The sequence below is a fragment of the Littorina saxatilis genome, linkage group LG14 (genome assembly GCF_037325665.1).
Source record: "Littorina saxatilis isolate snail1 linkage group LG14, US_GU_Lsax_2.0, whole genome shotgun sequence".
Taxonomy (NCBI): Eukaryota; Metazoa; Mollusca; class Gastropoda; order Littorinimorpha; family Littorinidae; genus Littorina; species Littorina saxatilis.
The window spans coordinates 32,958,365-32,982,030 of record NC_090258.1 but is presented as its reverse complement, the minus strand read 5'-3'; the positions used below and the strand labels follow the sequence as shown (position 1 = coordinate 32,982,030).

The 23,666-nt window shown below is 41.4% G+C and overlaps 1 protein-coding gene across 3 annotated transcripts; it reads left to right on the top strand.

The window, feature by feature from the left end:
- LOC138947605 (uncharacterized) lies at nt 1–23,666 on the top strand. Of its 3 annotated transcripts, none has more exons than XM_070319115.1 (10): nt 1–403; nt 7,519–7,628; nt 9,975–10,076; nt 13,178–13,241; nt 14,147–14,238; nt 19,895–20,013; nt 21,153–21,245; nt 22,346–22,458; nt 23,170–23,247; nt 23,528–23,666. In XM_070319115.1, exons 1-10 carry the CDS (start codon nt 215–217, stop codon nt 23,651–23,653), a joined length of 1,086 nt encoding a protein of 361 aa, XP_070175216.1. In that variant the 5' UTR covers nt 1–214; the 3' UTR covers nt 23,654–23,666. The 3 variants fall into 3 exon arrangements, with proteins under 3 accessions (XP_070175216.1, XP_070175215.1, XP_070175217.1); XM_070319114.1 differs by having other exon boundaries at nt 1–424; XM_070319116.1 differs by lacking the exons at nt 1–403; nt 7,519–7,628; nt 9,975–10,076 and adding an exon at nt 12,213–12,613.

Below are 23,666 nucleotides of genomic sequence, written 5' to 3'. Positions count from 1 at the left end.
CGCACTTGATCAGTTGTCAACGAACATCGACATCCCATGTGTGATCAGGAATAAAGAGCTTGTACTGAGAAGCCCACAGCTTTTGTCATTCAGTGTACAAATGTGAGACGTAGGTCGATGACCGAGATACAACCAGAATATATACAGAGTTTTCAGACTCAAAGACAAGACCATCGTACATACCTGGGACTTCATTTGAGTACGTTTATCACACATGGCTGCTTGCTTTTTGCTATCGAGACAGAGCACTTGTGCTCTTGGTCTCTTGCGTACATCGCCGAGTGCGTCGGCGCTGAAATTGCCGTCTGCTCTACGTGCATCTGCAAGCAACTTTCACTTTCAGTTTCACGAACCGCACCGGGATCTTTCAAGCATTCGACCTTCGAAACCTCTCGCTGTAACTGTAAGTGTAATTCAGCCACAGGTGAGTTTGAGCTTTATTTTGATGTTGTTCTAAGCGTGATTAACGGTTCCTGTTTAAGGCACTGATTTTTTTTCTTCATCTACACCACCACGCCGTAGACGGTGGCACGCCTAGTTTTTTCCACCGCATGAACAACACCCAATTCGTTCCCCCGCACGCGGAAGCAAAATTGTTATCTCGCAAAGGAATTACCCTGTGAAGGTACGTTGTGGCAAATCACATTATCAAGTATAGATATTCTGAAGCAGAATTGCCTAGGCTATATGTATAATATGTAACTTATGTCTTGTTGTGTACTCGTGAACAGTGGCGTTCGATTTTCTGCCGAAGTCCGTGAAAATTATACAGAGAGGTCTCAATTTCGTACAAATTAACCTAGAACTACCATTTAAAGCACTATTTTAATACTCACAGTTTAATCTTCGATACCTTGCAGCCTTGTATGCGCGTTTTTGGGCACCAGCATCGTGGATAAGCTGCTCTAATCTAGCGTTATTTTGTGGTACTCGATTCTCAGTGGGTAAGGTCCCCCGCAGACACCAGATAAGGTCCCCCGCATTTTTGCCGGAGTGCCTACTACGCCCCCCCGCACATGCGCGATGAAAAAGCACACCATGCACAGCAAAACTGACCCGTTTGAAGCGTTTTTATTTGACAGATGGAGACCAGCGACCACACGCTATCTGCAGGGGAGGTGTCTGGGGAAGTAATCGACAGCTACCTAGACATCAGTAGTGAGGTGACTATAGGTGAGACAGTCCCTTTACAGACTTCTACACCGAAGAAGGTTGGTCTCCTCCATTTGTGTGACGAATGCGGATCAGCATACAAACACAAGCGAACATTGGACAATCACAAACGTGAGAAACATGGCAATGAATCTCGTTTTGTATGCATAGTTTGTGACAAGAGGTTTGGTCGACAGGTAGATTACCAGTCTCATATGAACAAGCATGCAGGCACCAAACCTTTCCAGTGTGGTGTTTGCAAAAAATCTTACGCACACAAACGCAGTCTGGACAAGTATATATGTCAAGGTGAAAAGCCGGAGTTTCAGTGCCAAACCTGTCAAAAGTCGTTCATGAGAAGAAAGTATCTTCGTGACCACCAAATCACCCACTCTAATGGCTACGCTTATTTATGCAATGCGTGCATGAAGCGGTATAAGCATCGCTCTGGTCTTGCCAGGCATAGGCGTCGGGCTCAAGATGGAAACTGCTGTTTGACACCATGATTTCGTTTAGATTTATCCTGTTCTGTCGCTCCATTCACAGACAACACACAGACAACAAGGAATGTTGATGTTGTTTATTTCAAATGTAAAGCGTAAAAAGTATGTAAATCCCTTTTTTTTTAACAACACTGTGACACGGAAACATTCTTTTTAATTTGACTGGCAAGGTTGTGATGAAAATCAACAGTTAACATTCATTTTGAAGTTCAAACAGAATGGTTTGACAATCACGTTCTATGATTGTTTATTTTTTTATGGGCGTTCTTGAGTTATACATTTTAAAGACAATTGTACTTGTAGAATGTGTGTGTGTGTGTGTGTGTGTGTGTGTGTGTGTGTGTGTGTGTGTGTGTGTGTGTGTGTGTGTGTGTGTGTGTGTGTGTGTGTGTGTGTGCGGGTGATGTCCATACATGCATAAATATATATATATATATATATATATAAAGGTGAAAGCGTGAAGGCTTGTTTTGGTTATTTTTTCCATATTTGTTTGTATGTATATATTTAAATATACTTAGTATGTGTTAATCACAGAATCAGTCCAGGCTGAAATAAGTTTGCAACATGTGTAAGGATTAGTGAAGCTGTCTTTCTAAAGAGGTTACAAGGTGTGTTTGTTTTTCAAATGCAACAGGTGTTTTGTTCTGGATAATACACTGTAATTAGAGTTTTTTGTTGGTGAAATAAAACAAATGAAAATCCAAAGTTGTGTAGCATTCATGTTTGTGCACCTGCACTAATCAAAAAGTTACAAGATGAAAGTTTACACATGTACATGTAATTCATTTTCTTGACAACACTGTCATCGCTTTACAAGCATGTAACCACTGATGAGTATCTGCAAAGGGAAAAGAGTTCAACTTAATACAAGAATTGTGCAAAGCGATACACCACAAGAGGGTTTTATGTCATACAAGTTCAAAACTAGATTATCTATGACATTCAAGAATAAGTGTGCTCGACAGTTTTATATGACACGCAGTTAATCAGGTTTGTTTTGTTTATGACCACAAAAAAAGGAAAAAAGAGACAGAGAGTTGAGTGCTTTTTGTTTTTGTTTTATAATTCTGCTTTGTTAAAAAGCACAATCCTTCAAGTACAAACGATTCTCCTCATCATAATTATGAAGTCTTGCATGCCTGTCAGAGTATATCTCTGGACTCAAAGCAAAAAGTAAGAACCTCACAGCTTCCTGTGTAAAGTGGACATATTTATGTGCAATTCTTTCACACACACACACACACACACAGACACACACACACATGCACGCACGCACACACATACACACACATGCACGCGCACACACACACACACACACGCACACGCACACACACTAAAACAATGGTTAATCGGTGACTTATTGCTCGTGCCAAATGTTGGAGTACATCTGAAGATGTCAGAGTCCAATCACATCCATAATTAGTGGATTTACACAAAAATTATAGCTGTATGTCATTTTTTTCTGATAAACATAACGGCGGGGGATCTTACCCTAGTGTTGCGGTGGGGTGTAGTAGGCAAATCGACCAAGCTGCGGGGGATCTTACCCCGTCAAATTTCACTGTTGATCTTTGAACCGATCGTGAGTCTAAACTAAGGTAAGCTTAAACTTAAAATTGAAGAGCAGTATCCACAAGTAGTTTGACTTTGACCAGCAAAAAGATTTAAGCCCTTCTGTTGACCGTGCTTTGTGTTATTTCAACATTTTTAACGTGGGAGACAGTATTTCTGACTTGTCTTGATGACATTTCTTCTCTTATGTAGTACACGAGAGTGTAAATGGTAAGACAACTAGCTGATCCAATGCAAAATAAAGTACCGAACAGTATGATATAAACTTCAATACTAGAAAGTCTGGTTATCTACTATTTTAAGGCATTAATTTGGAGACACCTACCATGTTGTTCGTCTTGCGGGGGAACGAATTGGGTGTTGTTCCTGCGGTGGAAAAAACTAGGCGTGCCACCGTCTACGGCGTGACCACGGAATCACTTGAACTTTGTCTTATATTTCTTTCGACTCCCGCGCGGCTGGAGATGCTAAGAGCTGAAGTCCAAGTGAATGAAGGGCATAAATATATGACGTATTTTTGGCCTTCATTTATTAAGGCATGTCCTAGCTGTAAACACAGTGTTTCGTACGGTACTACCGACTGTATCCTTAGCGGATCATGTTATGACTTGATTCGGTTATTCTGCAGAAAAACAGAAATGTTCCAGAAAAAACCCGGGTTTTCTGCAGCATTTCTGAATAATGTCATCATCCGCCGAAGCATCGTTTTTTTTCTGCAGCAAAACAGTTTTTCTGCAGCAAAATGTTTACATGTTTTTTCTGCAGCATTATTGCGATTAACTTTTTCTTCGGAATAATCTATGACAGTTTTTCTGGAGAAAAACCAAAGGTCTTGTAAAGTAGCGTTTGTACCCGTTTCTCCACGGGATATAATAGCTTTCTCCACATTGGACCAATGAGAAGGCGTGTCAGTGGTTATTCACTCCCATTCATTCATTCGGAACTAGATGATTACCCGCTTCGCCGGGTACCGGCTTCGCCAGGAAGAAGTAGAGCCGAATACCAGGCTGCGCCTGGGACGCCGGCTTCGCCGGCGCACGAAGGAAAGGAGATAAACGCGCAAAACACTGGAGACCTTCTAAAAATAGTAACGTGCAGTGACCTTCTACAAATAGTAACGTAGTAACGGGAATATGAATTGACGCCACACGGAGGAAGGGAGATAATCGCGGCTGAAAACACTGGAGAAGATAAGGACTGGTAGTGGATCCCGACAACAACAAAAAAAAACCCCAAAAAAATCGGTTCAGCGCGCACAGCGCTGCGCGCTGAGAGCACGTGTTGAAATATGTCATCGATGAGGTTGTGTCCGGGGTGTAGCTGAATACGGTGTCCAAATTTGAAAAAGATCCACCGAGAACTTTGGCCGTGCATCGCGAACAGACAGACAGACAGACAGACAGACACTAGTCGTATATATATATATAGATCGTATATATATATATATATATAGATGTCTTCTGTGTGCTACCGGTGCAAATGACAACACAAAGTGAAAGTTTCAATAGAGACGGTTATTTCTCCTCTGACAGTACGTGTATGTGTGTGTGTGCCAGTGTGTGGTTCAATGTGTTGTCACTGTTCGAGACATTGTGGCTGTGTGTGCATGTGTGTCACAGTGTGCCTGTCAGAATGATATGTGTGCGCCGCGATGGTGTGTGTGTGTGTGTGTGTGTGTGTGTGTGTGAAGGGTGGGGCCGGATATGATGCGCGTGCACACTATGCATTCAGTGTTGATATTCCGACCAGTTAGGTCAGTACGACAATCACTGATGATCTGGTGAGTCGAACAGGGTGTCACGAACTGAAAACTCTGCTGAACAATCCCTCTCAATGCGGTCAAATGCGAATGCGCCAATCTTGGACTTAAAAAAATGCGATCCTTTGACCGAATGAACCATGGGTTAGGGTTAGGACTAGGGTTAGGACAAGGGTTAGGGCTAGGTTGTTCACGACCTGATTAATCTCCCCATGTTAGCGCGGCATGCGCATTGACCGCATTGAGACTCAGTGACTGAGAGGGATTGTTCAGGCAGAGTTTTCAGTTCGTGACAACGGTCATAAACAGCACGGCCCTGCGGCCATGCAGGGTACTCAGTCACTGATTCGTCAGGCACAGTGTCGCCCCACCGGCCGAGGCTGACTGAAGCGGCGGTCAGCGAACAAAGGAATGTCGTGTCGGTGAAGCAGAGCTGGGTCGGCTGCTGATGTTGGCGCATATTTGCTTCCCTTATTTACCCAACAACACATCAGACACCTTTCATTACCTTTACTTGATGTGTGTATTTTTCTCAGTCTCGTGTTAGTTTATCGTCATAGCGCTCAGTTTTATATCGGTAATTTTGGACGAGTCCATCTCTCAACAGAGGGGGATTTCACGTCTCCAAAATTATTATTATAATAAGCAAGTACAAAAGGTAACATCATATAGGTCTATGGTTACATGCATAGGGGAGACCGGGGCTAGTCCGCCTACTTTTATGCTTTTGGTAGCATAACTGGCGAGTTTGATGAACTAGAAGACTGATTTTTTATTTTACATCAAGACAAATGTGTAGCTGATATCAATGTGCAGACAGTTTTTATGTGCGCATGAACATTTGTTGTACATACTGCTTTAAGTAGACCTACCCTAACGTAGGCGAACTTGCCCCAAGTCGGGGTAAGTCCGCCTACAGGGTGGGGCAAGTCCGCCGCTCTCATCCCATAGTATGTACAAGACTAGTAGTGGGCAAGCTTTAGTGGGAAAGCTTTTTTAATTCCCTTCAATATTCAGGTTCAAAAATGCCAATGACAAAATACGAAAGAATGTAACAAAAAATTACGTTAGGGGAGACCGGGGCTAGTCCGCCTACTTTTATGCTTTTGGTAGCATAACTGGCGAGGAGACCGGGGCTAGTCCGCCTACTTTTATGCTTTTGGTAGCATAACTGGCGAGTTTGATGAACTAGAAGACTGATTTTTTATTTTACATCAAGACAAATGTGTAGCTGATATCAATGTGCAGACAGTTTTTATGTTCGCATGAACATGTGTTGTACATATTGCTCACGGCGGACATGCCCCATGACAAATAGGCGGACTTGCCCCCGCACGGGCAGGCAACTCTAGTGCCAGATAGCGAGCACAACATGGGAAGGAAGAAGCAAAACTTTCGTCAGAACTCGACCTTAATTAACGCACTTTCACTCGACACCAAGACTAAGTATTTGTTCTCAGAGGTAATGCATCAAAACCTAAGTCAACTCCAATGCATTCATGTTACAAAAAATGAAGAAAAACACTTTTTGTGATCTGTACTCACGATATATGGGCGCGCAACCTTTGAACTTCTGCAGGATATGGTGGGTAGAAGGGACACCACTCTCACATGGTGTGAATGACTAAAAGGTGGCAAACGTAAGAATAAACAGACAAAGACGGATGTGCCCCGGGGGCGGACTAGCCCCAGTCTCCCCTACTGGCCGAAACCCTACTGGCCGAAACTCTACTGACTGAACCCTACTGGCCGAAACCCTACCATTTGATCGAAAACTGAATAGTTAGTGACTGACATCGCTCAAAATGGATCCGAAGTAGCGAGGTTGTGTGTTTCATCTGCATTTTTGGAGCCTCAGTTTCGCACACGTACTCTAGTACCGCTAATCAGGGGCCTATATGGACGATACCTTCCGCCTGTGCATCGGCCTCGAGGAGCACCGCAATTTTGGAGAAGTCGTAACCGCTTTTTTTAATTGAGTATTTTTTCTGCACAAAATATTCAGGATCACCAAGACTTCAAAAATAGAGTGCGCCCTGCTGAAAACTTTGATACGATTTGTTGGTGGTTTGTTAGTTACTCTTACCGTCCTCATCACTTACATTAGCACATAGACCTATATTAGAAACCTTTTCCTGCGGTTGGCGACCATCCTCGCAGGCCGCGCAGTGAAGGAGTTTCCTATCTATCTAATATAGGTCTATGCTTTCTGTGATAGTAGTCCAGTGGATGATACCTTCCGCCTGTGGCCGATGTCTGCTCTTCAAGTTAATCGTATGTCAGTTTTTAACACCAAAAACAACGCAAAAGACACATTCGAACTGCTCAACTGCACAAGGTGAAAGCGTGTTATTTTGTCTCCCTGAATTGGGAATTTCCGATTTTCCGCGAGAGTGACCTTTCCTTAGCTTGGTTATGACGTCTACTTATGATATGACTTATTGTTACCTTTCGTCTCCAAGGATCGAGGTGGTGGTTTTTGTGTGTCTGCTATTGAGCGTCATCCTTTTTTCTGTCTGTTAATTGCAGCAGCTTGTACGCAGTCTGACAACAAAAAAAGAAAGTCAGGAGAACCTTGAAAAAAAAGATAAAGGCAACGTGGACGCCGTGCCTGACCGAGATCATCTTGAGCATTTCAAGTTAGTTAGTTTTTACATTTAGTCAAGTTTTGACTAAATATTTTAACATAGAGGCCAGGGGGAATCGAGACGAGGGTCGTGGTGTATGTGTGTCTGTCTGTCTGTCTGTCTGTCTGTGTGTGTGTGTAGAGCGATTCAGACTAAACTACTGGACCGATCTTTATGAAATTTTACATGAAAGTTCGTGGGTATGAAATCCCCAGACTTTTTTTTAATTTTTTCGATAAATGTCTTTGATGACGTCATATCCGGCTTTTTGTACAACTGAAGTTGAGGCGGCACTGTCACACCCTCATTTTTCAATCAAATTGGTTGACATTTTTGTAAAGCACTCTTCGACGAAGGCCGGACTTCGGTATTGCATTTCAGCTTGGTGGCTTAAAATTAATTAATGACTTTGGTCATTAAAAATCTGAAAATTGTAATTAATTTTTTTTTTTTATATTAAACGATCCAAATTTACGTTCATTTTATTCTTCATCATTTCCTGATTCCAAAAACATATAAATATGATATATGCTGATTAAAAACAAGCTCTGAAAATAAAAGATATATAAAAATTATGATCAAAATTAAATTTCCGAAATCGATTTAAAAACAATTTCATCTTATTCTTTGTCGGTTCCTGATTCCAAAAACATATAGATATGATATGTTTGGATTAAAAACACGCTCAGAAAGTTAAAACGAAGAGAGGTACAGAAAAGCGTGCTATGCAGCACGTCAGCGAAACCACTACCGCGCTAAACAGCCTCGTCAGTTTCACTGCGTTTTGCACGAGCGGCGGGCTACGGTCATTGTGAAAAAATGCAGGGCGTTCAGTTTCATTCTGTGAGTTCGACAGCTTGACTAAATGTAGTAATTTCGCCTTACGCGACTTGTTATTACTGCATTTCAAGTTAGTTTGTTTACTCCTCCTGAATAATCAGGAGAGTCTCAGGAATGAGCAGTGAGTTAGAAAACCTTAACGTTGAGGTTATCTCGGATGTTTTTGAAGCTAGAGCTTTGAAACTTAGCACACTTCTAGGGCTTGAGGATATCCCGACATGACCTCAGTATGGTTGACCCTCGTAAAATTTTGGGGTCACAGCGGGGTCATGTTTGGTTCATAAAAACTTAAAATGCTGTTTTTGAAGCTATAGCTACCAAATTTCACACATTTGTAGGTTTTGATGATCTTCAGACATGACACAAAATCAGCCTATTAAGTGCTACTAAAAATATCCACTGAGCCATCAAGGAAGTAAATCTCCACTTCATCAAAGTATGTCATTGTTTGGTTTGAGGTCACAGCTTATTGTCTGGGGGTAATTCAGCCATGGCTAGACTAGTGGTGATGTCATTGTGTCAGAAATGAGGTCACTCAAGTGTGGGAGTACACATTTTGGGTCCATGGCCAGCCTAAAAGGGAGAGAGTCTTCTATTGGGTGGGAGGGGGGTCTCCATGATAGTTTGTGAGTGAAATCAGACGTGACGAAGGGGAGTCGTATAAAGTATTTGCTTTTCTTGTCTTTCTATTGTTTATTTTTCTTGCTTCTTTTTCTTGTCAATTTTGTCTCACAGTCACAGCTGTATTTTAATGCTGAAACAATAGTTTTTCGCCGATTAGGAGCCGACTGAAGAGAGAAACGAGAAAGACCATATTCGAACAATGAAGTTAAAAATGTAATCCTGTTGAAAGGTAATCGGCTTAATTTTTTTGGATTTTACTTTTTAGGGATTTGTCTGGCTACTCTCAGTGTTAGGTCCCCCCCCCCCCCCCCCCCCCAAGGCTTGTCTCTTCAAAATATCGAAATATATCGTCATTATGATAAGAATCGAAAGATGATGTTTTGAGCTTAGGATCTTTATCGTGCGCATGCAGGGGTTCAGACACAGAAGGGAGTTGGCACAAAGTTGACTCCGAGAAATAAATCTTCCCCCCCTTCCTTCAATGATCATTGTTTTTCAATTAAACCCCAAAAGCCCCTGTAACTTTATATATACAAAAGGACTTTGCTCTGTAAATCTCGGCCCCCCTTGAGGAGGGTCTGATGCTCCCAATAGGCTGTCTGTGAAGGGATACTTATTTCTCTCTCTTTCTCTGCTAAGAGATTTTAACAAATCTCGGAAGAAAGTCTCTGCTGACTTTCAAATATAAATCTGTTTAGATTGCGGCAAACGTGTGTCAGCATTTATCGACACACTTAACGTATGAATTAAATCACCAATTGTTCTTGACTGTAATAAAGGTTGTCAAATGAATTTCTGACATACCAGCTAAAAGTGGGATAGGCGTTCAAAATGAACTACTTTGAGCCGATTCAGGACTAACCCTTTTGTTATTTGACGATTTTCTGTGTACAGGGATCGAGCAAAGAAGAAAGAGGATTCAGACAGTGTAAAAACTTCCTCATTGCAAGAAACGCACCTGGCCGAGGAAAATTATACTCTTCCTCATCCTATTTGGTCAGTACAAATGTGTGGGGAAAGAGGAGATGGAAATGTATTAGGGAGGATGGTGTGCCTGGAGGGTGGGGGTAAGGCAGAGTGTATTACGGCTGTTTGCATACACACATATATATATATATATATATATGTGATAAACTGTCACCAGTGTAATTTTTGTGTTGAAGGGAAGTAGAACAGGGCTTGGAATCTTAATTTGCATTTCGTTTTGGCAAATAAAAAATGCTCGCGCTGGACCCGAGTACTCTTCAGACTGGCTCGCTCCCCCAGTATGAAATTTTTTGTCTTGTGCACGTGGATTAAAAAAAATAAAAATTAAAAAAAAATTATTATTTATTTATTTTACACAATAAAAAATATTATTAGAGTAAAATAAAACATTAAAACGTTCATAATAAACAATAGTAAACAAGAATTTAACCAAAAAAAGCACAAAATAAGAGACCGCCCATACCGGGAATCGAACCCGGATCACTCTGGCCATAGGCGGACGTGCCTACCACCAAGCCACCAACTCTAACTATTTTGTCAGTGAAATTAAGGCTATTGGGCGCTGGCTGGCTGTTCTATGAGGCTGCCTGGCTGGCTGTTGCTTCGTTTGAATAGACCCTATATCGGTATTCTAAGCTCTCGTAATCTCTCGCAAGCTTCAGAGCATAGCAAAGCATGCGGTACAGCGATCTCGTGCGAGCTGCACAAGCGAAGGTTCGAAGTTCTCGCGATGTTCAAAGCATAACAAAGAGCGTGTCTCGCGAGAGCTGCTCAGATACCGAACAGGTCTATTCGTCCTACGCCAAGTCGTTTTTGTGGTTTATTTCGCATTTAGGTCCCAGGTAACATTATGAAGTTTTAATACGATCAATCGGACCTATTATCAAGTTAGTGTATCAACTTTTGAACGAACTGCGCCCAGTAGCTTCCCAGCAATAAGCTGTTAAGTGGAGAAAGACACACACACACACAGACACACACACACGGAGACACACGATTAAAGTCTGCTAGCTGAGCCCAAGTACTAGCGTACTCGGGGATAAAAGTAAAGCAGTTCTAACTCGGTTGTTATTGTCCAGTCCAGTGTTCGTAGTTCATGTTGGCGATCGATTTGTGTTTTGTGTCCATTCATTGTTCTGTAAACTGTAAGTGCTGTAATGCACCTGTGAAGCGTGTCCATCTTACAACAGCTGCACTGAGGCAATTATCTAACTGTCCAGGTATGACTATGAAGCAAGTTCCGTAATCTCTTAAAGACTCTGAGGTAGGCCGACACCTTGGGTCGGAGCCTGGACAGGTCCCGGGAGCCTGCAGGTCACAGTGTTGTTACGTCATATTGCGGCCTGTCTGTCTCTGTAATCCTCGGCTAGCGGCATGTAGCGGGGTAGTTCAAGGTGTCATTTCTTTTGATACGGGTAGATAATAGAGCTGCCAGCTGAGCTCGAATGTTGTGTTAGTCTTTTAAATGTATCCCCCCCCCCCCTCTTCCTCTTGTCTTTATAGTTAAAGGCACAGTGCGCCTCCCGGAAACCATCCCCAGATACTGTCAGGCTTTTCACACACAGTACAAACACCCTTTCATTTAAACACTCACCGCTTCAGAACATCCTAGATGCCCTCCGTAAAGATCGAGCAATTTTCAAAGAATTTATTTTTGCGTGGTTTATCTTACCCCTGAGCCATCGTGAACCCGTGTGATCCAGTTTCCCTTTTTGACAATGCAGTCGTCAGTTAGTAATTTGAATGCGACTCGCTGTGAGCTTATCTGTAATAGCACGTTATTATGTACCTCCGACTATGCACGAAACAAACGGCTGTGGTTCACAAGAACTGACTGGCGGTGGCTTTTGACTGTTGAGGACTGACTGGTGATAGGCATAAACCGTCGTCTGCTACGAGAACCACGACCTTGCGTGACCCTGCTTCCGGGCGTTTCTTTTTTCAAACTTTCAAAACTTTGAATTGTACTGATCTTGTCTTGATGAAAAAAGAATTCTTTTATGATTTAAGAATGCTTGTGTAACAAGCTGTCAAGTTATTATTTAGATTTTAAAAGTTAGGTCTAGCGCCAAAACGCACCACGGTCCGTGTCTCTGAGACAATCCGCAAAATTAATTCTTTGAAAACTGATTGCTCGCACTTTACGTAGGGCACCAATTAAGGATGTTCCCGTTTGGTGAGCGTTCAAATGGAAGGGTGTTTGTACTGTGTGTAAAAGCCTGACAGTATCTGTGATGGTTTACGGGAGGCGCACTGTGCCTTTAACCAATAAAACACGGAACCTGCTTTTTGATTGGTTGTTTGAAATGATATTTGTTATCCTAGCTTAAGTTGGATTATGTGTGTACATGCTAGAGTGTAAAAGAGAACTTTGAGAGACACGAGAGAGGGTGGACATGTTTTGGAGTGAGCTCTACATGTATAACAACATGATGTATAGTGACATGACTTTGCATTGTAATTTGGCTGTGGCCACCCGGCTTCGGCTGGGTCGGCGGAGAGGACAAGGGAAGCCGAGAGACACAGGAATAAAGAATGCCATGCAAGTAAATATCTTCTGCTGTTGTCACATTTGTTGTGGACGTACTGGAGAGAGAAAGATGTGTATGTCTTTGTGTCCGTAAGTGATAGCTAGTCCAGTGAGTCCGGCCCTAACACATTACCATCATAACAACACATTATCATCGATAAAAGTTTCCATCTTTGTGGAGCCTGGTCACAATTACTCAGTAATCGATTTTGTTTCCAAATCGTTCCTCGAACCCAGGGCCGGACCAAATGAGTTGTAAGGGGGGGGGGGGGGGGGTTCCTCCTTTTTTGGGGGGGCAAATCAGCGAAGTGGCGAAGCCAGGGTCTGGGGGCATGTTCCCCCGGAAAATGTTTGAAAAACGGTTAAAATCTGTGCAATCTGGTGCATTCTGGGCCTTGTTTTGAGGGTTAAGAGCAGCATTGTTTTGGTGCTAAAACTAGTAAAAAAAATAAAAAAACCCACTCAAAGCAAGGTACATGCTTTTTCCAGGGGTGGGGTTCCGGAACCCCTGGAACCCCCCCTGGGTCCGGCCCTGGAACCTGGTTACACATACACAGGAAATTCTTTTCTCTTTGTTCAGGTCTGAAGATCAACTGCATGATGTCAAGATTACTCACACACCTCCCGAATGCTTTGTTGACAAGGTCAGACAGCAGGACACAGAAAACAATCAAGCACACAACCAGATAAATAGACAAACGCACACACGCACGCACGCACACACTGACACTGGCACACACACACACACAAAACACACACACACGGTCTGAGTGACTGAGAAGAACAGACTTGCAGACACACCTGCAGACACAGCTTGAAGGAGAGCATAGAACAGCCCTCAAAACACACATGTTTAAGTTAGACCTCTGAAGGAGATCCCATGATCGGTGAGTCATCGGCGCTGCCACGTGTATTCATATACTAAAGTGTGGCGTTCATGAGGATGTGTATGTGCCTGTGTGTGTTGTACTAGAATAACGTATGCGTACATGGAATGACATTGCGGGTTACCTGAACATTGACAATGACGAAAGAAAGATTGTGTGTGAGTGTGTGCGCGCGCGTGTGTGTGTGTGTGTGTGTGTGTGCGTGTGTGTGTGCGTGCGTGTGTGGGTGTGTGTGACCATGTTTGAATTTATTCGGATTTAGTTCTCTTTCCTTGTTTGTATTATGATTGTGTAAGTGTAAAGCGCTCTGGGCTCGTCACCACGAGGTTTACGCGCTATATAAGTAATCGTTATTATTATTATTATTAATAACCTTTTTGCATTCCATGTGTGTGTGATTGTGTGTATGCATGGGTATGTGTGTGTGTGATTGTGTGTGTGTATGACTGAGTATGTGGGTGGAGGTGTGTATGTGTGTGTGAACTCCCATGTGCGTTTGTGTGAACGGTCATGAAAAGAGAAGAAAAACTATTTCAATTATCAATTATCAGTTCTGTATATATTTGTCAAAAAACTTGAAGTTTGGTAAACATTGGTTTGTCACTCAAACACTGTGTGTTAACCATTTTCCTTCATTATTTTGATTGCTGTCCTTGTTTCAGCTGGCATTGTTCAGCGTCAAGATGCTCAGAGGTGGCTTCGATATCTTGTCAGGATTTAAAGTTGGACAGAGGAATGAACACAAATGGCTGAAGTGAGAAGAATTTTTCTTTAGGGGGCAGACATTTGGAATGGAAGTTTAGCTGCCTTTCTCTTTTGGGAGCAGACATTTGGAATGGAAGTTTAGCTGCCTTTCTCTTTTGGGAGCAGACATTTGGAATGGAAGTTTAGCTGCCTTTTTCTTTTGACTAATACAGTTGCAGTACGTACCTCTAGGATTCCCGATACTTATATATATGGGTGTTTTTCAAAAATGTACGAAAAACGTGTCTTTGATTTTTAAATTAATTCAGAAAGAAACATGTCCTATCTATCTTAGTATAATACATATTTTTTTGTACAAAAATGAATAGACAACAACATGAACATTCATTAAAGTACATTCTTGACACTTGAAAGTTAGTTTTGCATGGTTTAAACATGTAGGGGTATCTAAAAATGCCTGTCTTTTTGAAGGCACTCAAAACTTCCACCACCTCTACAAAGAAGAAAATTTTTTTTAGACCATTAAAAAAATATCCAAAAAATTGCTTACGGGAGCACATTTGGATTATTGCAACAGATTTTGATTGTAAGGTTGACCCAGACTCTGAATGTGGACTTAAACTCTCAAAAATGAGTGTCTCTCACTTTTTTGTCAGTGGTGTTACCAGAACAGTTAAACAGACCTAAACAATGAGTACTCCAGTTTTTTGAAACCATTTTGGGCCTGTAGTTATCCCCCATCCTTCAGCAGCTTCCTGCAGCGGGAACAGCTAAGCGAGTTTGATCGCTTGTGTATGGTGGACCCGACAAGTGTAGAAAGGTAAGATGTGTTTTTTTAACGAATCAGTTGTGTTACTGTGTGTCTCTAGCGATCTGAAGGAATTTACATTCTTCTGTTACTTTTTTATTGTTTCATGTAAGGATCAAAACCACTGGAACACATGTTTGTTCAGAACGCATTGCCTAGGGAGTGATCATTATTTTCTTAAATGAATTATATCAGTCGTGTTACTTTCAGTCGTGTTACCTTGTGCCTGGTAACACTACTGACGAAGAGGTAACACGACTGATCTTAGATTCTTTCCTGGTTTTATTTTCATTCTTCTGCCTGCCACATACTTCTTTTGCGTGTATAATTGTTGATTATACGTGTGTCCCTGTGGGGAGGCAGAGAGAGAGTGAAAGAGGAGGGGGTTGGGGTTGGTGTGTAGGGGTGTGCCAGAGAGAGAATGCAAAACTTTTTACGGGATCATTTCTTATAAAAAGACAACTCTGTTATGATTATCAAATATTACTGTTTTTCAGGTAATCTTATGTCATGGCTCTTTCTGCTGCGGAAATACCCAATGCACAAACGTATCCTGTTGTTGTGAGAGCAGATGGTGATTGTCTACGAGCATGTGGCAGTGTCTACGCTTTTGGCCATGATCAGCGACCAGCAGAACTTAGAGCCCGCATTGTCCATGAACACGCGTGTCATTCTGAATACTATTATAAATTTTATGTGGGCGCCCAGTCATATGGGCATACAAGGCAACGAAGCTGCTGACAAGGCAGCAAAGGATGCTCCGGAGATGGCGGTTCCACCTCTTCCTGAGCAATTTGTTTTTTTCACCGACCTTCGTCGGAAGACCCTTTTTTACAGTTTAAAACTCTGGCAAGACCGTTGGTCCACCCTGAGCTATCAAAGCCCTTTCCTTTGTTGGCTGCAAGTAGAAAAGACGAAAGTGTTCTGGCTAGGCTACACACTGGTCACACTTATACAACGCATGTCCATCTGCTTAAAAGAGAAAAGGCACCATGGTGCCACGCCTGTGATAATAGTTTTTCTGTGAGCCATTTTCTCACGGAGTGCGCTGATCTGTATGATCTACGAGTGAAGTATTTTGACACTTCTAGCTTGAAACATATTTTTACAAAGGTCAGCTCTGCAGCTCTCTTTGGATTTTTAAAGGAGTCCTTGACACGTAGGGTTTCGATATAGCTGTTATGTTACCTTCGGGTGACGTTCCTAATTTTGTTTAGTAACATTGGTTTATTTTAAATATTTGTAATGTTAAACTTGTGGGGTCCTGATTTGGCCGATATGGTCCGCTGGACCCAAAAAGCAACAACTAACTAACTAACTAACTAACTATTCTGAATACTACTTGAAAGAAGAAAACCTGAGGAAATGCTTCGAGACCAGCAAATAACGCAGAGGACACATCATCAAGAGCTTTGCAATGTATTCTGACGAATACCTTCCTGGAATGTCCCTGGACGAGAACACCGTAAAACGAATATAGGAAGCGGAAGTGATGAAGATAATAAAGCAAAAAACATTCATGGGTATATGGACGTCTGCACGTGTTGACATGAACATGACGCACTGGATCCCAAACCACTTCACACCGGGTCTACCATATTCACCAACTGCTGACTGCACTCCTAATCAAGTTCCTGAGTAGTTGAATGTGCTAGAGTCCAGCTAGGTCACTGTACTGTTCGTGCCAGAACGTTGGGGATTCCACTGCTGATCTGTTTCAGAACGTTTTATTGTTTGTCGAAACATCTAAAGGCAATTTGGTGTCAGTGGTGTTACCATGCCTGTAATGTTACTGTTTAAAAAAACTGTGCAGCTTTAGTTGTTTTAAAGATAATCCTGTTTATGCTTTGTCTTCGCCGTTTGAGGAAAAGAATTGTATTTCTGTCAAACAGTAAGTAAACACTGCTGATCGTTTTTGTACGTGTAACTTTTGTCGAAACCAGCCAAGGCAATTTGGTCTCAGTGCTGTTACCATCTGTCAGTAATTTTGCTGTTAGAATCAATAATGTTACAGTGCAAAATGTTTGCAGTACATTTCTGTAGTAATGCTGAAAATAAATAAGATTTTGTTCTTTCCTTGAATCATATAAAATTGCGATTTTGCTAGGCCTGTGCAAATTCACGGCGCTATCATTACAGTTTATTTTGTGACAAGTTTGCATTTTTTTTGGTCAAATTGTGGAGTTAGGCTTAAAAGGTGGAAATAAAGTAAAAATGTCTTACTATAAGCAAATTTGTTTGTTCCATTTAATTAACTTTACGTTTAAAGTTAAAATCAGTTCATAAATCAAAGTTAGCTAAGGATGGTCAGTTGTGTTATGAGACGTCAGTCATGTTACTCAGTCGTGTTACTCACATGTCATTGGTGTTACTGAGGCTTCTGAATGCAGAATTTCCAGGAAGATATCATTCTTTTCAGTCTGTTTATCTTTTGCTCAATGCTCTCATAATACTTGATTCGAGAAAAATACAATTGCAAGAAATGTACAAGTTTCAAGCTGCTGGCGATGTTTGACATTTTTCAAAAATGATTTTTATTCATTTGAGTGACAATTTCTTTAATTTTTATCGCTTTCTTTCACTTTAAGGTATATATTTTTCTTCAGAAAGTGAAAAGTGTATTGTTTTTGTCATACTAGAGGCAAACTAATCATCTGTCAACATTTCTTTCAACCTAAAAAAAAATTAAAGAAAGAGTAACACGACTGACCACTGCAACAAAATATTTTGTGTTTATTTATTTTTTTGGCAAAACCATTCTTTATTAAGAGTACATATCTTATGTTAACATGGCACTGGGTGTGCTGAATAATGTCAACGCATTTGTTAAGAGTTTGGAATAAATTCACTTTTAACCATTCACTAGTCTCATTTTTCGTTCTTTTTTGAAAAACACCCATATATAGTCTTGTAACAGGAGAACAATGATTGCAGTACGGTGGACCCCCCAACTTAAAGGCACAGTAAGCCTCCCGTAAACCATCACAGAGCTCCCCGAGCGTCTAAATACAGTACAAGCATACTTCCATTTGAACGCTCACCGAACGGGAACATCCTGGCTGTTTTCTGTCGAGCGTGAGACATTTTCAAAGAATTTATTTTCGTAGACTTGTTCGTTAACAACAACGGCGCCTCGTTTTTGCGCTAGACCTAACTTTTAAAATCTAAATAATAAATTGACAGCTTGTTACACAAACATTCTTTAATCATAAAAGAATTCGTTTTTCATCAAGACAAGATCAGAACAATTCGAAGTTGTGAAAGTTTAAAAAAAAGAAAAGCCCGGAAGCAGGGTCACGCAAGGGTCGTAGCAGACGAAGGTTTATCAGTGCAAATCGCCGTTCCTCTCAACAGTCAAAAGCCATCGCTAGAGTTCTTGTGAACCACAGCCGTTGTTTCGTGCATAAAAAACGTGCTATTGTAGATAAGCTCACATCGAGTCGCATTCATGACCAACTGACGACTGCATTGTGAAAAAGGAAAACTGGATCACACGGGTTCACGATGGCTCAGGGGTAAGATAAATCACGCAAAAATAAATTCTTTGAAAATTGTTCGCTCTTTACGGAGGGCACCTAGGATGTTCTCAATTGGTGAGTGTTTAAATGAAAGGGTGTTTGTACTGTGTGTAAAAGCCTGACCGTATCTGTGATGGTTTACGGGAGGCTTACTCTGCCTTTAAGACTGAGCTCTCCCTTTTAAGACGTACCTGTTTTCTAAGATTTTCTGTTCATTACCTCTGTAAATTTACCCCCAATTTAAGACTCCCTCCTTTTTAAGACTCCCTCCTTTTTAAGACCTGATTTTCTCAGATTTGTGGAGGTCTTAAAAGGGGGGTTCCACTGTACTAAGTCAAAGCTAAGTGCCTTGTAAATTGGAGAGACCAAGAAATTAGGTGGGTGGCTGGATTCTTTCTTTATTTGGTGTTTAAAGTCGTTTTCAACCACGAAGGTTATATCGCGACGGGGAAAGGGGGGAGATGGGATAGAGCCACTTGTCAATTGTTTCTTGTTCACAAAAGCACTAATCAAAAATTTGCTCCAGGGGCTTGCAACGTAGTACAATATATGACCTTACTGGGAGAATGCAAGTTTCCAGTACAAAGAACTTAACATTTCTTACATACTGCTTGACTAAAATCTTTACAAAAATTGACTATATTCTATACAAGAAACACTTAACAAGGGTAAAAGGAGAAACAGAATCCGTTAGTCGCCTCTTACGACATGCTGGGGAGCATCGGGTAAATTCTTTCTCGTCCCAACCAATATGAGACTCCCCCTAACCCGCGGGGGGTGGGTGGCTGGATGAGTCGATGGGTTGGTGTGTAGCAGGTCGGTTAGAACTTAGAGGGATATATAATTAATACAGAGGATCATCTGAATGGTAATACATGTAATATGTACATAATGTCTCACACAAACAGACGAAGGATCCAGTATTACTGTAGTTTTGAACTCTTAGTTCTAAGATAAGATTGAGTGCCCCCTGCGGGTTAGAAAGAATTTGCCCGATGCTCCCCGGCATGTCGTGGGAGGCGACTGACGGATTCTGTTTCTCCTTTTACCCTTGTTAGGTGTTTCTTGTATAGAATATAGTCAATGTTTGTAAGGATTTTAGTCAAGCAGTATGTAAGAAAAAGTCCTTTGTACTGGAAACTTGCATTCTCCCAGTAAGGTAATGTATTGTACTACGTTGCAGGCCCCCGGAGCAGGTTTTTGATTGGTGCTTTTGTGAACAAGTGGCTCTACCCCATCACTCCCCTTCCCTCCGTCGCGATATAACCTTGAACAGTTGAAAACGACGTTAAACACCAAATAAAGAAAGAAAGAAAGATAAGATTGAGTGAACGAACAGGAAATGAGGACCGTTGACGACACATTTGATGACATTGCAGGCGAATCATTTTTCTGGAGACTGTGGCGGGCGTACCAGGCATGGTGGCTGCCATGATGCGTCACATGCTCTCTCTCCGCCGATTGCAAAGGGATCATGGGTGGATACACACTTTACTGGGTAATTATTCATGTTCTAGACATTGACATCTAAATGTCATACATTACTGACACTTTTTTTTATCTTGTTTTTTTTTTTCAACAAAAAGTTGTGACCTGCATGCGTTTGAATGGAATAACTATTTAAACTACATGTAGTACCAACTTTGAGGCATTCAATGACAATGTGCAGATATTGTTTTGGTTTATTTCTTTCTTTCTTTATTTGGTGTTTAACGTCGTTTTCAACCACGAAGGTTATATCGCGACGGGGAAAGGGGGGGAGATGGAATAGACCCACTTGTTAATTGTTTCTTGTTCGCAAAAGCACTAAGGCCAAAAAAAAAAAATTGTCTGTTTCTGGTCACCCGACCGACCGTAAATTTTGGCGCCGACCCTAAACTTTTTTTTCCCAAACTCAAAATTTTTATTTTTTTTTTTGGTGGTAAAGGACAGGGTGAGAAAATGAACAACAAAAACGTGTGAAAACGAAAGTCCGCTGACGATTTGTAAATGTGTTGAGTGTCTTGTCTCTATGTATAGTGAATCCAGTCTCTTTGCGCGATTTTTAAAGTTAGTTTTATTGGTCTACAATTGGGGTAAAAAAAAAAAAAATAAAAAAAATAAAAAAAAATCCCTACCTACCGACCCTATTTTTTTTAGCCATGTTACCAGAAACAGACAATTTTTTTTTTTTGGCCTAATCAAAAAATTGCTCCAGGGGCTTGCAACGTAGTACAATATATTACCTTACTGGGAGAATGCAAGTTTCCAGTACAAAGGACTTAACATTTCTTACATACTGCTTGACTAAAATCTTTACAAACATTGACTATATTCTATACAAGAAACACTTAACAAGGGTAAAATGAGAAACAGAATCCGTTAGTCGCCTCTTACGACATGCTGGGGAGCATCGGGTAAATTCTTCCCCCTAACCCGCGGGGGGATTTGGTTTATTTGAATTTCAAGGTACAACATGATAATTAACTAAATCGACAGACAACGTACAAAGCTACATGTAGTGAAAATTGTAACAAAAGCAGTACATTACATTATGCGCATTTGAAAATAAACTCTTTGCCTGTGTAAACGGCTGACTGTGAATATGTGTTGGTTATGCTAACTGTTGATTAGAGCTCTATTTAATCAAATTTGCAGAGGAAGCTGAAAATGAACGGATGCACCTGATGACAGCTCTCCAACTGAAAAAACCATCCTGGATTTTTAAAACCTCCGTCATTGGATCCCAAGGTGCGTGTTGCATTATAGTGCTGCGTTGTGAAGCTGCACGCACTCATGCACTGTTCTGAAGACGGCATATTCAGAGAATATTACACGTTATTTGTATTTTTGACCAAAATATGACATTTTACACAGATCAACGGAGTTCTTTTCTTTTTTTTAGCCAAGATGAATATGATATTTTGGTCAAAAATACAAATAACATTATGTATTGATCTTTTTATTTAGAATTCCTTTTATTTTTAATGACTGAATTACCACACAAACTTGCACTCTGTTGTAGTCTTGGCTAGCCACCTAAATATGCCTTAAAATCGGCCTCTGACATCACATGGCTCAAAGAAGGGAAATGTTTGATCAATACATAATTACATCATATGCTGAGTGATCAGATTTGAGTGCAAGATTGTTTTCTAAACATTGAACTGGGACTTTCAGTTAGAGGAAGCTGGTTGATGATTTGAAATAATGATAAGCAAGAGTATGCTATCTATTCCTCCCTCATTAACATGTCTCTTTACTACTTTATGCTCTCGTTGATAAGTTGGGAAAGTGGATTTTAGGATTCTGCAAAGCAGTCCAAGGGAAATAACCTAGTGGTAGGATTGTGTATGCATGGACTTTCCGCAGGCAGACCGTGTGCTTGTTCAGGTGTGATATCACAGTCTGGATTGAATACATGGCGACGGGCGCAGTGATGTGGTGGTAAGTTGTCGGCCTCCTAATCGGGAGGTCGTGATTTCGAATCCCGGTCGCTGCCGCCTGGTGGGGAGTGGAGATTTTTCTGATCTCCCAGGTCAACTTATGTGCAGACCTGCTAGTGACTTAACCCCCTTCGTGTGTACACGCAAGCACAAGACCAAGTGTGCACGGGAAAGATCCTGTAATCCATGTCGGAGTGCGGTGGGTTATGGAAACACGAAAATACCCAGCATGCCTACTTAACGAAAGCGGAGTGAAGCTGACTATGCTCTCAGGGTATAGTTTGGGGAACCCAAATGGACAAACGAGCTCACACGTAACCAGAAAATTCTGGAACGCTGAAGAAGAAGAAAAATACATGGCTAATGCCATTGTTAATGCTTTCTTGTTTCATTTTCATGTTACAGGTGTGTTTGTCACTCTGTTTGGTGCTTGCTACATAATCAGTCCAAAGTTTTGCCATCGCTTTGTGGGCTACCTGGAAGAAGAAGCTGTCATAACGTACACTAAGTGTCTGGAGGTGGGCACATGTGTTTTGTTTTTTTAACGAGTCAATGTTGATCCTATTTCTGTTTTGATATAAAATTACTCGGCTATTTCTTTTGGGAGATGTGTGTGTAGATGTGTGTGTGTGTGTGGGTGTGTGTGTGTACACACATGCAGCTGCTTTTTGTGCTCAACAAGTTTTGCACTTGCATGGTTATTTAATTGCTCTTCTGCTTTTAGTCATCATCAGCTCTATTTGACACAAACTTGCAAGCTGCCATCATTCTTCACCAAGTGTGTTTTCAAATAAAGATTGATACTATCGTTCATTTTCCCATTGCACAATTTTGTACATGTAACATATTATCATGTGCAGGGGCGGATCAGTTCATTTTATGGGGGGGGTTTCCAAAAGTATATTGTGAAGATATGGGTGTGAAGGCGCGAAGCGCCGAGCCGACGGCGCGAAGCGCCTAGCTTGCTAGGGGGGTCCGGGGGCATGCCCCCCCGGAAAATTTTGAAAAAAAGGATGCAAAATGGTGCAAGCTGGTGCATTCTGAGGATGATCATTACCAGTTCCAGGCAGCAGATTTTGTCACTGATTAATACCCAACAAATTGAAACTCAACCCAAAAAAACACACAAAAATATTTTTATTTTTTGGCTGGGGGGGGGTTTCCGGAAACCCCAGAAACCCCCCCCTCGTCCGCCCCTGATGTGTACCTTGTATCTTTCATCTGTTTAGGATATAAACGGTGGCCCCATGAAACACTGGCAAACGCAGAAGGCTCCTGAAATTGCAGTTAACTACTGGCGTTTGACGGTGAGTATTATGACAGTTCTTTACCCAGCTCCTTGCGTTATGTCATTTGTTACTCATAGCCTCACAGAATTAAGTTGCCATTTTTCTGGAACTTTGCTTTTTTTATTTCAAGAAAAAACATTAACTAAGACAATCTGAGAAATAGTGCAACATCAGAACACTTTTTTAAAATTATTTTTATTTATTAAAGGGACGCTTTATTAGAAGTTCAGATGTAAAGATAAAATGTAATGTTGCCTTCGTGACTCTGATTTCTGAAGTAAATCTTTTGTGTAAACAGGAGGACGCCACAATGCGCGATGTGATTCTGGCCATCCGTGCAGACGAGGCCCATCATAGACTGGTCAACCACACACTGGCCTCACTCAAACCAAACCAGTTGAACCCCTACAAACCTGGAAAGTGATTGTCATATAGCA

What these genes read in the sequence shown, in the direction of transcription:
- LOC138947605 (XM_070319114.1), top strand. Translation starts at nt 215, where the DNA reads ATGGCTGCTTGCTTTTTGCTATCGAGACAGAGCACTTGTGCTCTTGGT. An exon ending in TAAGTGTAATTCAGCCACAG is followed by an intron (nt 425 to 7,518) that starts GTGAGTTTGAGC and finishes TGTTAATTGCAG; the next exon opens with CAGCTTGTACGCAGTCTGAC. An exon ending in CGTACACTAAGTGTCTGGAG is followed by an intron (nt 22,459 to 23,169) that starts GTGGGCACATGT and finishes TCATCTGTTTAG; the next exon opens with GATATAAACGGTGGCCCCAT.